General features: G+C 41.4%; 1 protein-coding gene across 1 annotated transcript in view; it reads right to left on the bottom strand.

Annotated features, from left to right (window-relative positions):
• The window catches only part of LOC145415342 (monocarboxylate transporter 12-like), an 85,493-nt gene extending 72,833 nt beyond the window's left edge, over window positions 1-12,660 (bottom strand). Inside the window, exon 1 of the mRNA XM_080284618.1 lies at window positions 12,601-12,660. Within this exon, the coding sequence (XP_080140744.1) occupies window positions 12,601-12,660 (60 nt within the window). The remainder of the gene's footprint in view (window positions 1-12,600) is intronic.
• Between the last annotated feature and the right edge of the window lie 2,777 nt (window positions 12,661-15,437).

The raw sequence follows: 15,437 nt of genomic DNA, 5'->3' as shown, positions 1-15,437 counted from the left end.
CTTTTTTATTATTTTTAACTTAGGCTATTCGAAGGGACATGGGATCAAATAACAAACCACACAAATGCACCAATTTTGGAATTCTATATTCTTTTATATTCATTAAACATTATGGTAATTTGTACGGAAATATATCACTATTGTGGCAATATAAAAACATCCTGCTTTCTCTTGGGATAATTTGCTTTCTCTTAATCCTCCTACATCTTCCATCTCTCCTCTCCCACAGATATTTTCTCTGTTTCCTACGTATCCTTTCTTTACCAGTTCCTATTAGGCTCTACATCCACAATCAAGATATACGTTGCCTTTTACACTGACCGTGCTTCTCTCTCTCTCTCTCTCTCTCTCTCTCTCTCTCTCTCTCTCTCTCTCTCTCTCTCTCTCTCTCTCCCAATTAATTTTTTCCATCTTATTGAATAGTGACCCGTTTTCCATATCACCGAATTGTGTCATTTTCCATTTTGATGAATATTTACAATTTAATCACCCCTTCAAATATACAGAAAAAATCCATATTATCAATTATTCATCTTTGCGAATATTTACCACTTTTCCATCTTTGCGAGTACTTGCCCAGTTTCCATTTTGTCCACTAATTACCAGTTTTTCTGTTTTTCCATCTTACTGATCGTTTTCCTTCCTCTCTGATTATACAGTCGCTTTGTTATTCTCTTCAGCAGCTCCTTCGTTCCTTTCCTTCTCTCATGGGTTTTATTGTCCGACTGGTCACAGATGTTTGCTTAAACGAAGGCCATTGACTTAACAGTGTCTTGGCCAAGTGGGAAGAAATACAGACAAAAAATTCATTAGTTGATAAGTTTATATAATTTATGGTCTTAAACATAAAGTATCTTGAAGTGAAATCTGTTTACATTGTCTATACTCTTGTCACGAAGATGTTAGCTACGAACAAATCTGTTTCGCTCGTTTCTCCGCAGTCAGCTGCCCTCCCTCCATCTCGTGCCACATTTACAAAACTGTTTCACCCCATTGTTATGCCACATCCTCAGTCTCCTGCAATAATGAACACTGGGAATGGCTGAGCAGTTGTTTTCAGTGAGCTCAACACAACTCTCAAGCAGACATCCTTGTTTACACTCGGGTCACGTCCAGGAACACCACTTCGTCCTCTAGGGTTTCATTCCAGGCTGGGGCAGAAAACAGTTTGATGATCCGATTTTCTTAAAACAACCCCCACTGATCTGTAAAATCCAGCAATATGTAATAATAACTCCAGTCCCCCTCCCCCAAAAAATAAATAAATAAAACATTGATTTTCCACAAAACCCAAAGATATGTCATAATAACTCCAGTTCCCCCCAAAACAAACCTTATTGATCTTCCATAAAACTCAACGATGTCATAATAGCTCCAGTCCCCCCAAAATAAACCCCATTGATCATCCACAAATCCCAGCGATATGTCATAACCCCACTCTCGAATGAAACAGCCCTAACACACATCAAAATGGTGGACGGGTACTAACGCCCAATTGGTACTATGTATAACACTAACAATAAAAACGTGCATTTTCTTCACCAAACCGGACACAGTAGATATCTGGGGTGCGTATGTTGTCGATCATAGGCACGTCCCAAACCTCCATGCTTGCCTTGCCACCGTAAAATTCCATGGAGCAAATCACGTCGTTTCCAGAGAGCAGTGGATATTTGCGTCGGGCTGGAGTGATGTATGAGAGTCTGGTATCGCCACTTGGGACGGGCAGACTGTGGGGAAATGGCGCCCTGTTTTGTGGAATGTGCCCTCTTCCTCCGTCTCTATGGTTTGTTGCTGATGGTCTTGGAGGCGGGTAAGAGATGGAGTGGTAGGGTGAGGAGAGAGGCAGTAGGGAGGGGTATTTGTTGGTTTGTCTTTACTTTTTTTTGGGGGGGAGGAAGGGGGATATGGGAATTTGTAAGTGTAAATGAATTGTTTTTAACTTTTGTATTCATGTAACACGCCGAATCTCTCACTAATGGCTATAACACTTAATGAAAAATATAATTATCAATGGAATGCCTGTTGTATGAGATAGTGTTGTGGATCTGACCTGGATTTGGAGTTGGAAAAGGATTGTTTGCACCGATTTTTGCTTTACGGCTCCATTTCCGAACTTATAAATTTTCCCCTTCAGTCATGATCATCATCAATACCATCGTCATTTCCCACCTAAGGATATCACCTATAATCCAGAAACTAGGAGAGAGAAAACACAAGAGTGGAAGAATTTTCAAATGCATAGCCAATAAAATGGACTACATATTTATTCACATCTCATTCAAGTCCCTGGAGTTTGGTTCTACCTCATCGGTCTAAATATCTACATACATTTTTTTTAAATTGATGCGTTTCACATTTACCTGCCAGATAGAGTAAATTCACCAACCAACTTGCATCATTTGGACTGTAAGGTGGGGCCAAGAATTTCAAGGATTTGAATTATAGGTCACTGATTGCGTATACCATGTCACAAGGTGCTCAAATGATAGTCTTACATTTTATAGTCTCCTCTTCCTGCTTTCTCGCATCCCATGTATGAAAGGTGGGTAGTAGGGAATGAATAATGATTATGATACTGAGGATCATCGATGAATTAAAGGGTGGTGTATCAAAGTGATCCCATCCCAGTCTGGCATGTTGCACATCAAGAAAACAGAAAACATAATCGGTTTGTAGACAGAAAATATAAACAGGCTGCTATGGGGAATTTAATTATACCGGTAATACTCTAGGCTCCTTCACTTGCTTTCACTCTCTAATCAGGCTTTCAATGTTCAGTCCACACAGATGAGGCTTCTTGCAGACTTTTAATGTACGTTAGGGAACAAATTTTGTCATGTACAGCCAATAACGAAAAAAAAAAAAAAAAGTATCATGCAGGAAAAGAACGGTGATATCCGAAATGATCCATGTAGCCTGTTAGGTACTAAGAAGAGTATGGGTATTTTAATCTTATGAAGCATATAAAAACAATTCCGACTGGAAAATACCACAACCAAGAGATATGTGTAACCCTATGAAAGCATGTTTACCATGGTGACGGGCATTTGTCGCACTGTGTGCACCTATTATTATTATTATTATTATTATTATTTTATTATTACTCTTGACTGCACATCTGCTTGCATATCTTATTTATTACTTTCACTAATTGCAAATTCACATGTTTCCCATACTTCCCTCCTTTATTCTACTCTCAGCACTATAAACTATCACCACATCATTTCACCTTCCTTTGGGTGCATACAGCTCACCAGCCTCACCTGCACACAAACTCTTCATCACCCTGCGCACATCCTTTACATCTACAAGAACATCACATTACATCGCTGTCTTGTTCGGTTGACATTCTCTCTCTCTCTCTCTCTCTGAATGAGCATAGTGGAAAAGAATATGTAGAAAAACGATAAAAGTCATCTACGAGAAAGTAAAAAAAGGAAAAAAAAAAAAACACACACACACAACGATAACGGGCAATGAAAACACTGAACGTTAATCGGGAAACTAATGGAACTTCTCGCATCTCTTGTGATATCAATAAACTTCCAAATTATATTAATGCGTGAATATTTGATTATAATAAACGAATTCTGCAGGTTCCTAATTCCACTAACTGCATACATGAAATTAGCAGCAAGCAGCCTTGACTATCACATCACATTGGGTAGAGTGAGCACCGCACCAGCACACGTGAGCAAATTATCTGAAGCACTAGTTAGTTGAATTATCTAGGTTTTTTATGCAAAGGAGAGAGAACGAGAGGGAGAATGCAGCCTGCTAGTTATTCGTTACACACACACACGAGAGAGAGAGAGAGAGAGAGAGAGAGAGAGAGAGAGAGAGAGAGTCAGTTGAATTATCTATCGTTTTTATGCAACGGAGAAAGAACGAAAGGGGGGATGAAGCCTGATAGTTATTTTTCACACACGAGAGAGAGAGAGAGAGAGAGAGAGAGACTACTCTCCTGACTGTTCCGTGCTAATTCCTACCGTGTTCAGTTCTGAAAACTGTTGATGGAAAATCCTTTTGTATCAGAAAAGAGATCCAGGAAGCTGCGACCGACCACCTACCTAGATAGCCTTAAAAGAAAAAAAAATCCTGTTAGTTTTAATGGTTATACGAGTACGGTACATTGCCTCCTACGATTGCCAGAATCCTCAGAACAAAATCCTCGTCATATTTCGGCTGTCATAGTTCCACTGCTGTCTGTAGGAACGCCGATTTGCCATTTTCGTAAAGTTTCCAGTACCAGTTTTATTTATTTATTTATTTATTTTAATGTGGTATTCTGAAATAGTTATCAAGGGTTAAGGCGCCTGCATTTTATGGGTGACTACTGATCAATTAAATTACGAAGTATAATACTGTATAAACCATTATTATTAAGATCAAACTTCCACTGCTAGTCTCTGCAGATATAAAGATGAGACGATGGTGCGGAACACAGGGAGTAATGCGTTTTTCCCCTCGCCTCTGCTGAAAAATTGTCCTTTTGACGGCAGTTGTGCAGGTGACAGGTGAGGATGTCCCGATTGCCGCTGTGCTGGACGACCCGGGTTCATTCTTTTATCTTTTATCTCTTTTTTTTTTTCCATGCCCGACTCTGCCAAAACCAGACCGTTCTCTGAGGCCCAGCAGTTCCCCGACGTGCGAGATCCTTCACATGTTACCACTTACGCGCAAATACTCACAGTTCGTGTTGTATTCGTGATAGGATTGTCTCATTTAGGACTGATGGGATGGTACTGGCTGGGGTGACTTGATGACACATCGGTGGGTCTTCTGGAAGATCGATACGAAATTCAGTTCTTAAGTCAGTTCCCTGTCCAAGCCTAAGATCGATCTCGCTTCCGTTTAGACAGGAGGTTGCTTCTGTAATCAGTTATTGGTCTGAACTGAATGCCAGGAGTGTTTAAAATGGGAAGAGGGATAACTGAGGCAGCAGCTACCTCTCATTGCTAGGGTGTCGTTCGTGTCAACAATACCGTCGAAATTTAAGCAGCTATGCATATTCTTAACCTGGAAAGTGCTAATCTTTTCGAACCGACAATATAGCTTTCATTTTATTCCAGCTATCTCCGGACGACTTTATTCTGCCCGGGAGATATTTTTCAGAGATGGTTGCTCTAGCCTTCATTACCCGATTTCAGAACGAGACGGAGTTCTTAGGTTTGCTGGAAAAAAAAAAAATGTATTTGGCAGTCAGAATTGGGAATAGAAGACAGTGTACAGTATACCCGTTCAGTCCAGTTACTACAATGCAGTTTGGGAGAGACAGTTTATGATTCACTTATATGGTCTTTATATTCTTTTCAACATATAAGGCAGGCAACATACAAAAATACATCAAAGTACCATATATAAAAATAAATTTGTAGGAAAGAGACCCTTTAACCAACAAGAATGGGGAATCTGGCCTGTAGTCTCCTCAGATAAGGTGGCTCCTTAACGCCATTTCCTAACCGATTTATTTTGCGTATTACACCTTATTACCCTTATCTGTATTTCATGCATCCCTCTAATATCTCCATACTACTCATAAATATTGTACTAGAGGATATTTACCAGCCATATCCATAAGTAAATCGCTAAAGAGGAGGTGCTAAGGCGCTTCTTAACCAACGAGAACACGGGACATGATGTGCATGGGTATTTACTTATTAATATCCCTCATCCGCAGCAGATCTTAAGGTACTTCCACAAGTTTTCTATCTATCTATCTATCTATTGCCAGACGCCATAATCCCGTAAGGGGTGGCCATTTGACTTTGAGTTATTTGTTTTATGGGGAGGGGCACTAATCCTCCACCAACCCACTTGTTGACACGTAGGGAGCACGTATGGTTTGGTTATATGGTTACCACCCAGCATAGTAAATGGTTTCTTGGCTTACAGGAAACCATTTGGCTTGTCACTCAATGTAAAGCCACCTGTAAAGGAAAGAAAAGCAATAAGAAGTGACAGGAAAGATGGCAGAAATATGAAGAGAGGAGGGCAGGCGCAGAAAAAGAATGATAAAGGCTAAGGGAGAAGTACGCAGCTCTACATCAAGTGAGTGGATGTAGAGCTGCGTACAAGTTTTCGATATTGTAATAAATTTCAGTATTAGGATCAGTATAATTTTTCAGAATGATAGCAGTCTTGTGCACTTCTTCTTCGTGTAAACTTTCTATCCCTTCCATCGTCATTATGTGTAATGTGTGCAAGTATCATTTATTTATCCACAATGATATTAGAGCAACAACATCCCTTTGCACAACAGCCTCAGTCTCGTATTCTTGTCAGGTAAGTAAGCTCCCTAACACTTTCTCCTAAGTTATTTATTTTCCTTTATCTTACATTTACCTTACATAAATCCTTCTAATATCGCCACACTATGGACAGAAAATGTTGAAAATGATATTGACCCGGCATATCCAAAAATAAATTGCTAGGGAAAAGGTGCTTGAAGCCTTCTTAAACGACGAGAATAATGACCTAAGTGAAACTACTTTTCCAGTCTACGCCTCCTTTAATCAGCCACCAGTTTCTTTTTTCCAGTTGAGGAATATAAATCCAAACCAACCCGCATCACCTCTCCCTGCTGCACCATTAACCAAGGCACCCCTCTCACTCCAGCAATGCACTACAGTCCCTCGACACAAACCACTTGACTCAGGCCTACTACTCACGATAGAACACTCCTCCTCCTCCTCGGACCCAAGTCAATACAGTCAAACATTGGAAGACGAATGTACGTTCTTAAGATGCTCTCTCTCTAAAATGGCATGTATGAAATATTTTGCTTTTTTTTTTTTGCCAGGAATCTCTAGCACGTCAGCCATGTAAACACACTAATTCAGAAATATGTTATAGACAATAGCCAGTAAGTCTTCGGTACTCCGAAACATCGCATCTGGTTTAAAAAAAAAATAAATGTGTAGGTGCAGACTAGAGTAAGAGAGACACGCCCAAGGCCGAACACACACGAACTGGGTCATTTCTGGCTGTTGAGTTACAGTGTGGAGGGTGGGAGAATGGTATCAGATGAGGGTAAGTGAGGGGAAGGGCACTTTACCCCTCTCCCCAACTGTAACCCATCAGCCAGAAATGACCCAGTTCATGTGTGCCAGAGTTAATAGGCTACATAGACTCTGTTCGCTTTCTCCGTACCCATTCACGCCGGTACTGTATACTGAAAGAGATGTGTAACGAAAGGGAACCTGCATTTTTTTTCCCCCTATGATACTGTGTTGTAATTTTCTAAGCTGATCGAAGGCACAGATAGGCAATGTTATTCTTGCTTACATTTGTGTAGTTAGAACCTCGAGTTATTAGGAACTTTTAACAAACATGATTCAATTTTTCAGCCGTCGCTTTCAATTTCGTTGCTGTTGTTGTTCGCCCTTTTCTTCTTTTTTTTCCGTTTTCTTTTCCTTTTTTCATTTTGTCTTTTTCTCTTCTACTTTCCCTTCGTCTTCGCCTTCTTTTTATTTTTTTATTTTTCCTCTTCCAGGTCATCTAAAACTGACCCCGATGGACTACAGGAAACATTTTGCTTCTGTCGGGCTGAGGATGGTCCCTAACACCTAATCCTAATCGATTTATTTTGTTTCTTACATCTTACTGCCCTCCTCTGTGTTACATAATTCCCTACAATATCACTACACTCTGCATAAAAAACCTACAAGAGGATATTAACCAGCCATATTCAAAAATAAATCTCAGTGGAAGAAGAATCAGGAAGCTTCAGTCTCTCTTGCTATTTATTTTACTTTATTCTTGCTACCTTAAAACGATTTTATTCAATAGACAAATACAGACAGCTTGCTAGACTAGGACCAGACGAGGAGGTTTTGACAGAAGAGGAGGAGGAGGAGGAGGAAGAAGAGGAGGAGGAAGAGGAGAAGGAGGTGGTGGTAGTGGGAATTCAAGCCTCAAGACATTTGCTGAGTTGTGAGTGTGAGGTGCCTGATGTGTGTAAGCGTGCTACGGTGTTCAGGGATGCACTGAAATAAGGGCGTAGTGGATTGTTAGTGACTTTGATTTGTGTTAGCATTATACTCAAATAGCAGCTTCGTCTGATAATACATTCTTCTCTAACACACAACATACATTACAACAAACTCTATTTATCATTTTCCAGATATGCACTGAATTTCCATCCTACAGTTCTCAGTTCTCATATTCTTTCCCCAATACAGTACAGTACAATCTCTCTCTCTCTCTCTCTCTCTCTCTCTCTCTCTCTCTCTCTCTCTCTCTCTCATTGTCTCAGATATTCTCCCGTCCGACCGGTGATTTATTTTTCTGAAAGAGTAAAAACAGGGAAGGGGAAAAAGGACAGAGGGAGACAGGGAGGGAGCTGGGGGAAGAAAAAGCAAAAATATCTGACCTGGAACACGGGAATTGCGTTAGAGGCGAGAATAAACGACATTAAAAAGGGTTAAACAAAGAGAAAAAGGGAGACGTCAGAGAGAGGCAGAGGGGGGAGACGGAAAAAGCGAACGAAAGTATTTTATTCCGGGGAAAAAAGTTAGTGGGGTAGAGGAGAGAAAAAGTGGGAGGTAAAGATGAAATGAGAGAGAGAGAGAGAGAGAGCGCATCAGCCACCCTGATTCTACATATCGGCTGCTACCCATTTCTTTCATACATTTACGTCTCTCTCTCTCTCTCTCTCTCTCTCTCTCTCTCTCTCTCTCTCTCTCTCTCTCTCTCTCTCTCTCTCTTTCTCTCTCTTTCTCTCTCTCTCTCTTTCTCTCTCTCTCTCTCTCTCTCTCTCTCAGTTTATGCACCCAATTATTCAGACTCTCACATCACTTCCATTCCATTTACCAACACTCAACACAGAATCTCCCTCCTCCTTATTTACCGCCATTTTCAAACTTTCCCTCTCACAGACATTCTTAAATCTCACAACAGACAGCAAAACATTCCGATCATTGTTTCTAGACGATACATCATCATCTAAGTACTCCATTAATAGCAGTAATGCTTGTTGTTCCAGGTTTATCTGAAACGTGAGCTTGATGCACTTAATGAGGAAACTTTTCTCCTCTGGCAGTCCATCATCCGCCTTTCTCGGGATAGGGAGGGAGCTGAGGGACGTTTCTATAACCTGATAGGTGAACTACCCGGCTATATCAGTGCCACCATATGAAGGTGTCCCTCTCCAACACCAGGTAATATAATGAAAACGTTATACTGTACAGTACCTTCTTTGATGTAACCCAAACCTCACCATACACTGCAGGCTTCTTTCCCGTCTCAGCAACCCTTGTTTTAACTCCTCATAAAAATTCAGATATACTTACTGAACAACTGGAAGATCATACATCACTGCCTTACTCCAATTGCGATACTGAACCGTTCACTCAAACATCATCTAATATGACACAAACATCACCATAATAAAATTCTTATAGAGTATTCAGTGTTTCTACATCGTGAACAAATCATGCAAAATTGTAACACCTTCCATAATCCTTTCCACTGTAATTTTCTTCCCAAGATACATAAATGTCATAAGTAGGTTAAAGTCCTTTTCATATACTTACTCCTTTATCTAACTGAATGGAAATATTCTCACATCTCCTACTATTCTAGGAACCACGCTGTTCACCAGTTACTAGATATTCCAACCCCTATCTTACCTTTTCTGTCAATACTCTTTTATATACCTTAACCACAAAATTCAAAAACCATTCTCTGTGACAGTGGCTGCACCCACTTCCGTCATTTTCAGTCAAACCCGCTGTTTCCCGCTCCAACTGGATGGCAACTGAAAGCAGGAAAAGTGATCTGATTCGCTCTTGTTCAGCTTTTCACCTGTTGTAAATGATGGTCTACACCAAAACAAGATTGGGACAATTACAACCGGGTCCTCTGATCACCCTTACAGTTTACCCTAGTCGTTTCATTTCTTGCCATAGGTCATTGATTCCTAGTCCTTCCTTTTTGAAGCACTTCATTCATATGTGCTGTTTTAAATGCATACTGAGTAGCATTCTGCACGCTCAGATTTCTATGATTGTGAATGAAAAAAAGTCAGCTCAGCAACTGTCTTACTTTGTCTTTCTCGCTGCCATTGATCCTCCGTCTTTAAAGCACCGTATTTATTCAAGCATCTCTAAATGAATTAAGTTTTAATGTGGATCTCAACTTTGTCAAGTTTTGGAACAATTTTGAAGGCATTTAGTCTTTGGCTCTTTCTGTCTTTATTTTTTAACAAAGTGGCGTAGTGAGGTGAACAACTCAGCCACATGGCGTGCAGCAGCACTGATGAAAATTCCTCTTGGTGGACAGACCTTCTCTGCTTCAACCTTGTTTTGTGAATGACTCGTCAGGTTTAGACATAGTGGAAGGATTAGACTGAACATCGTTGTTTTTTAGTCATTTGCCATTTACTATATTTTATTCTGGCCATAGAGTACATACTCCACTCCCGTAACCCCAGCAGCCTTCCCACACCAAATAAACGCCACACCTCCTCCCTCATCATCACTCAGGAACTACAACTGCAGTCTACCACCAAAACGGAAACATGCCAACTGTCGTAAGTGTTGCTATACTGTCTTTAACATGGCCTAGGTTTTCGATCTTTTGCAGCTTATTTCACATAATTCAGTGCCAGAAAGACAAAACTCTGGCTCTATATTCATTGCATAGTACTTCTTTGTGACTAGCTCTATACTCGGGAGTGAATCTCTTGTTATTTCCCGCCGTTTCAAGGCGGAGCGATAATGTTTTTGCCTGCCTCTGTGTGTGTGTGTGTGTGTGTGTGTGTGTGTGTGTGTGTGTGTGTGTGTGTGTGTGTGTGTGTGTGTGTGTGTGTGTGTGTGTGTGTGTGTGTGTGTGTGTGTGTGTGTGTGTGTGTGTGTGTGTGTGTGTGTGTGTGTGTGTGTGTGTGTGTGTGTGTGTGTGTGTGTGTGTGTGTTCCCATTATATCTCGTAAACGGCCTGTGCTATCAACATGAAACCTCAGGGTATCAAGATATGGCCAAAATCTTGGCCGAGTTCGAAAATGGGCACTTGGTGTCAAGGTCAAGGTCACCAAAATGGCTGCCAGGGGTCAACTATTTTTTATCACCCGCCTTTAGCACCGTTATATCTCATGAACAGTTTGAGCTATCAAAATGAAACCTTCAGGGTATCAAGATATGACCAAAATCTTGGACTTGGCCAACAGCATATTCTGGCGGGAGATTAGTGTTCGGCTCCAGAATGCTTTTCTTTCATTATAACTCTGTATTCAAAATGGAGAATGGCAGCTTTTAGCTAAATTAGATCATAGTAGGCGTATTGCTACGAGCTGTCAGTAGATCGTATGAAAGGTCAGTGAAGAAATTTAAAGTAATTCATGTCTCCAAAATGAATTATGCCTTAGTCACTGTTGTCCTCCTCCATACTGGCGAATGTGATGGGTGCACAGGAATCCATCGGCAATGAGAACGTTACGCATCATATCATGGAACTTCAGATATACTGTACAGGGTGGCCTACATATAACTATCCTCTTCCACACCGTCAGACGATTTCTCGTGTCTTACGGGGAATGCTTTAAGCACAATTGTTGTCTATACTGCATCATTTATTCATTTCCTGCTCCTACTGCCACACTCACGACCACATTGGCTGACTGAGCCGTCCCCGTAATATGTATCACCAGTTGACAGTTTAGTTGAGCGCTATTTATGGGACATCCTGTATATTATCATGCATTGTAGGCAATAGTTTTCATTGCCTGTAAGAATGATATACATCATAATTTTATGGGGATGTGGCCTAATTTTGGCTGGTGGTGGAGAGGGACGTTTTCATGTGGTGGCACTGATATAACCACGAATGTGCAGAGAGGTGGACTGCAGAGGAATACAACCTCAACATGCAGTCAGTCACGCTTTCACAGCAGATGAACCAGGGGCTACAACTACTACTGTTACTACTGTGGTTCTTTTTTTCTGGATCCTACCCACTTTTTCTATGATACTAATGGCTGAATGATGGTGCCGCCGAATCTGACACAGGAATACTCAGCTGGTGAGAAGTAATTATCAGGAAGAGCAACAAATGTCCGGCTTAAGGCATGGACAGTAATTTGTAGGTAGAGAACAGTCACAGTCACCTACAGGCGTGACTGACAAAGAATTTGCCTATGAAAATTCTCCCTGACAACAACACGTAACTTTCTGATGTACAATCCAGGTTCCCATTTCAGTTCCAGATGCGAATAGGTTGATGGTAAAGAGACCTTACCAAATGGTTACTTGGTCAGCCCAGGAGTCGAACCCAGGATCTCTCGATTGTGGGCCATACATGCTTCCATTTATATTACCGCTCTCCCCCCCTCCCCAGAAAAGGCTGCTTGAGCAACGATCAAATATTGTAGGGCTCATCTACCAGCTGCATATGTAGTATGCAGCAACATATGCGGCCTTTCCTCAAATTTTCTCTCGGTTGAACACCACCTCTCTTCCTCTAAACCTCATCTTCTCCTCCTTATTGAGACTCAGCTGACTAAGGCAACTGACAGCAAACCCTTCTCTGCATCCTCCTTCTTTCTCTATATTCACGTCAGAGCCAAAGGTGGCTATTGTCTGTATGTATGCAACTACATACCTTGCTCTTGTGTTCCTGAACTTGAATCTTCTGAATACCCTTTTCTTTGGGATTGGCCATCCAGTCCTTCTCTGACTAAATACATCTGTGTTGTTTACTTAAGCACTAAATCTACTATGAAAAATTCTTTGAGTACCTTGCTTCTAAGACAGAACACATCCAATCAACTTATTTCTTTGAAATCTCTATTCCAGGTGATTTCAATGTTCTCCACCATCTTTGGAACTCCTCTTCTTTCTCTGATCCACCTGGTGAACAAGCCTACATCTTTTCTGTCCTGAAAGACCTAGTGAAACTTGTACAGCACCCAACCCGTATCCTTGACCGCCTTGAAAAGAGTTCATACATACTTGACCTTTTCCTTACGACTAAACCTTCTTATGATGTTATTCTTTTCCTTTAGCTGGGCTCCTCCTACACTTCCGTATCATCTTCACCTGTCCTATCGCTCCAGTAAAGCCTGTGGACCCTCCCAAGAAGTGGCGGCTGTGGCACATTGGAGCTGCTGACTGGGAGACCTTCAGGAAGTAAGTTTTTTATTTTCCTTGGAATATTAATTGCTTCCATGGTCGAGAGCCATCTGAGTGTGCCTCGCACATTACGGAGGTTATTCTCTCGGGCATGGAAATGTTCATTCCTTTCTCTTATCCTGTGGCTAATGCAAAAAAAAAAATGAACATAATCACACTTTTTCTAATGGTGTCCTCATCAAGGAGAGGGCCTTCAAAAGGTACCTTAGCCAACCCATCCGTGAATCTCATCTCTTTTATGTTTCAGCCCGGAATCGTGCTAAGTCTGTGCTTCACTCTGCCCAAAATAATTTCACTCATACAAATTGCTCTTATCTTTCCAACTCAGATTTTTCCCACGTCTTCTAGCACCTTGCCAAAAACTTTTCTAACAACTTAACTTCATCACCCTTCCCTCTTCTTTTCCACTCTGATGACTATGTAGCTGCTGCTTTTACTGATCAAACAGAACTCTTCGTTCAGACATTCTCCTCCAATTCCACTTTAGAGGATTCTGGTGCTGTTCCTTCACCACTTCCCCCCTCTGACTTCCTCATGAATGACATTAAAATATCTTCAATTTACGTGTTTTCTGCCATCACTGGCCTCAATACTAACAAGGCATATGGTCCTGATGGTGTCCCTCCTGTTGTCCTTAATAACTGCTTCTGTGCTTACACCCTGCCTAGGTAAACTCTTTTGCAACTGTCAGTCAGTTTGTACCTTTCTTTCTTCCTGGAACTCTGCTCTCATTCAGTATGTCCCAAAGAAGGGTGGCCATTTCCTGCACTCTAATTATCCACCAGTTGCTTTTAACATCCCGTTCTAAAGTTCTTAAATCTAATCTTAACAAAAGTAGATTAAAACACCTTTCCTATCATAACTCTTTCCGATCTTCAGTATGGGTTCCGTCAAGGACGCTCCATCGGCGATCTTCTCACCTTCCTTTCAGACTCCTGGTTATCATCCTTTTGGAACTTTGGCGAAAACTTTCTCATTATATTTGACATGTCAGAGGCTTTTGATTGAGTCTGGCAGAAATCTTTAATTTTCAAACTTCCCTCTTAAGGTTTCTATCTGTGCCTTCATATCTAAGCTTCCTTTCTGATCGTTTTATAGCTGCTGTTGCAGGCAGCCTCCGTTCTTCTCCTAGGGCTATCAGCAGCGGTGTTCCTCAGGGCTCTGTCCTATCACCAACTCTATTCGTCAATGACCTAACCTGTATATCTAACCCTATCCACCCATACGCTGATGACTCAACCCTTCACCTTTCCAGCCGCTTCCTTCAGTGTCCATCTCAGCAGTTACATCAACAACCGAGTACGAATACAATTCTCATGTGTAGGGAGGCTCCCCACATACAGCTCTTTTCAACAAGATGGAGTCAATGGCTTTTCGTCTCATTAACTCTACTCCTCTTACTTTCGTCATTCAACCTCTCTCTCTCTCTCTCTCTCTCTCTCTCTCTCTCTCTCTCTCTCTCTCTCTCTCTCTCTCTCTCTCTCTCTCTCCCCGCCGCACTGTTGCATCTTTATCTCGTTTCTGTCTCTGCTTGAATGGTCACTGATCTTCTGAATTGTCTGCTTCCATCCCTTCACCATTACGACGAGCTCCTGCCTAGCAGCAACTTTCATCCCTTTTCTGTCCAGCTTTCTGAGGCAAGAGTTAACCTTTACTCTCAGTCCTTCATATATGCAACAGGCAACTCTGAAACTGTCTTCCTCTGTCTGTATTTCCTACTGCTCATGACCTCCAGTCTTTTAAAGGCTGTGTGTCCAGGCATCTTGAAACTTGGCTGTTATCTTCGTGTTATTTTTTCTTGGAGACAACAGTTTGCAGGATTCTAGCCTTTGGCTTCTTCTTCCTTGCATTTAAAGTTGATTTCACGATATACTAAAAGGTAAAAATTAGATCTATGACTGTAAAAGGCAGAGTAATGAACGCAGACCTAGATGAAAAGCGGACTAAACTGAGAGGGGAGGGGATGATTAAAAAGCGGACACGAGAGGTGGGGGAGCAGCAGTGGAAAATGAGGCACGAAAGGAAATAAGTCAGATGTTGTTAGTGCATACGTAAAACACGCTTTTATGCACACACACACACACACACACACACACACACACACACACACACACACACACACACACACGCACACACTGGTTGGAAGGATGAGCACAAAGGGTAGTGGGTAGTAAGGCACTCAGGGTAAAAATTATTGTAAAGACTGACATTGCAGATCCGTCAGTATGTGGGTGACGATTATTGAATTTACAGTCCTCTGCATGCACAACAACGACAACAACACTGACATTAATAACAAAGAACTAA

The sequence above is a fragment of the Coenobita brevimanus genome, chromosome 102 (assembly GCF_032717465.1).
Source record: "Coenobita brevimanus isolate Jiangsu-jjx chromosome 102, ASM3271746v2, whole genome shotgun sequence".
Classification (NCBI taxonomy): domain Eukaryota; kingdom Metazoa; phylum Arthropoda; class Malacostraca; order Decapoda; family Coenobitidae; genus Coenobita; species Coenobita brevimanus.
Note: the sequence above shows the minus strand (reverse complement) of the source record. Positions and strands in the feature narration are given on the sequence as shown.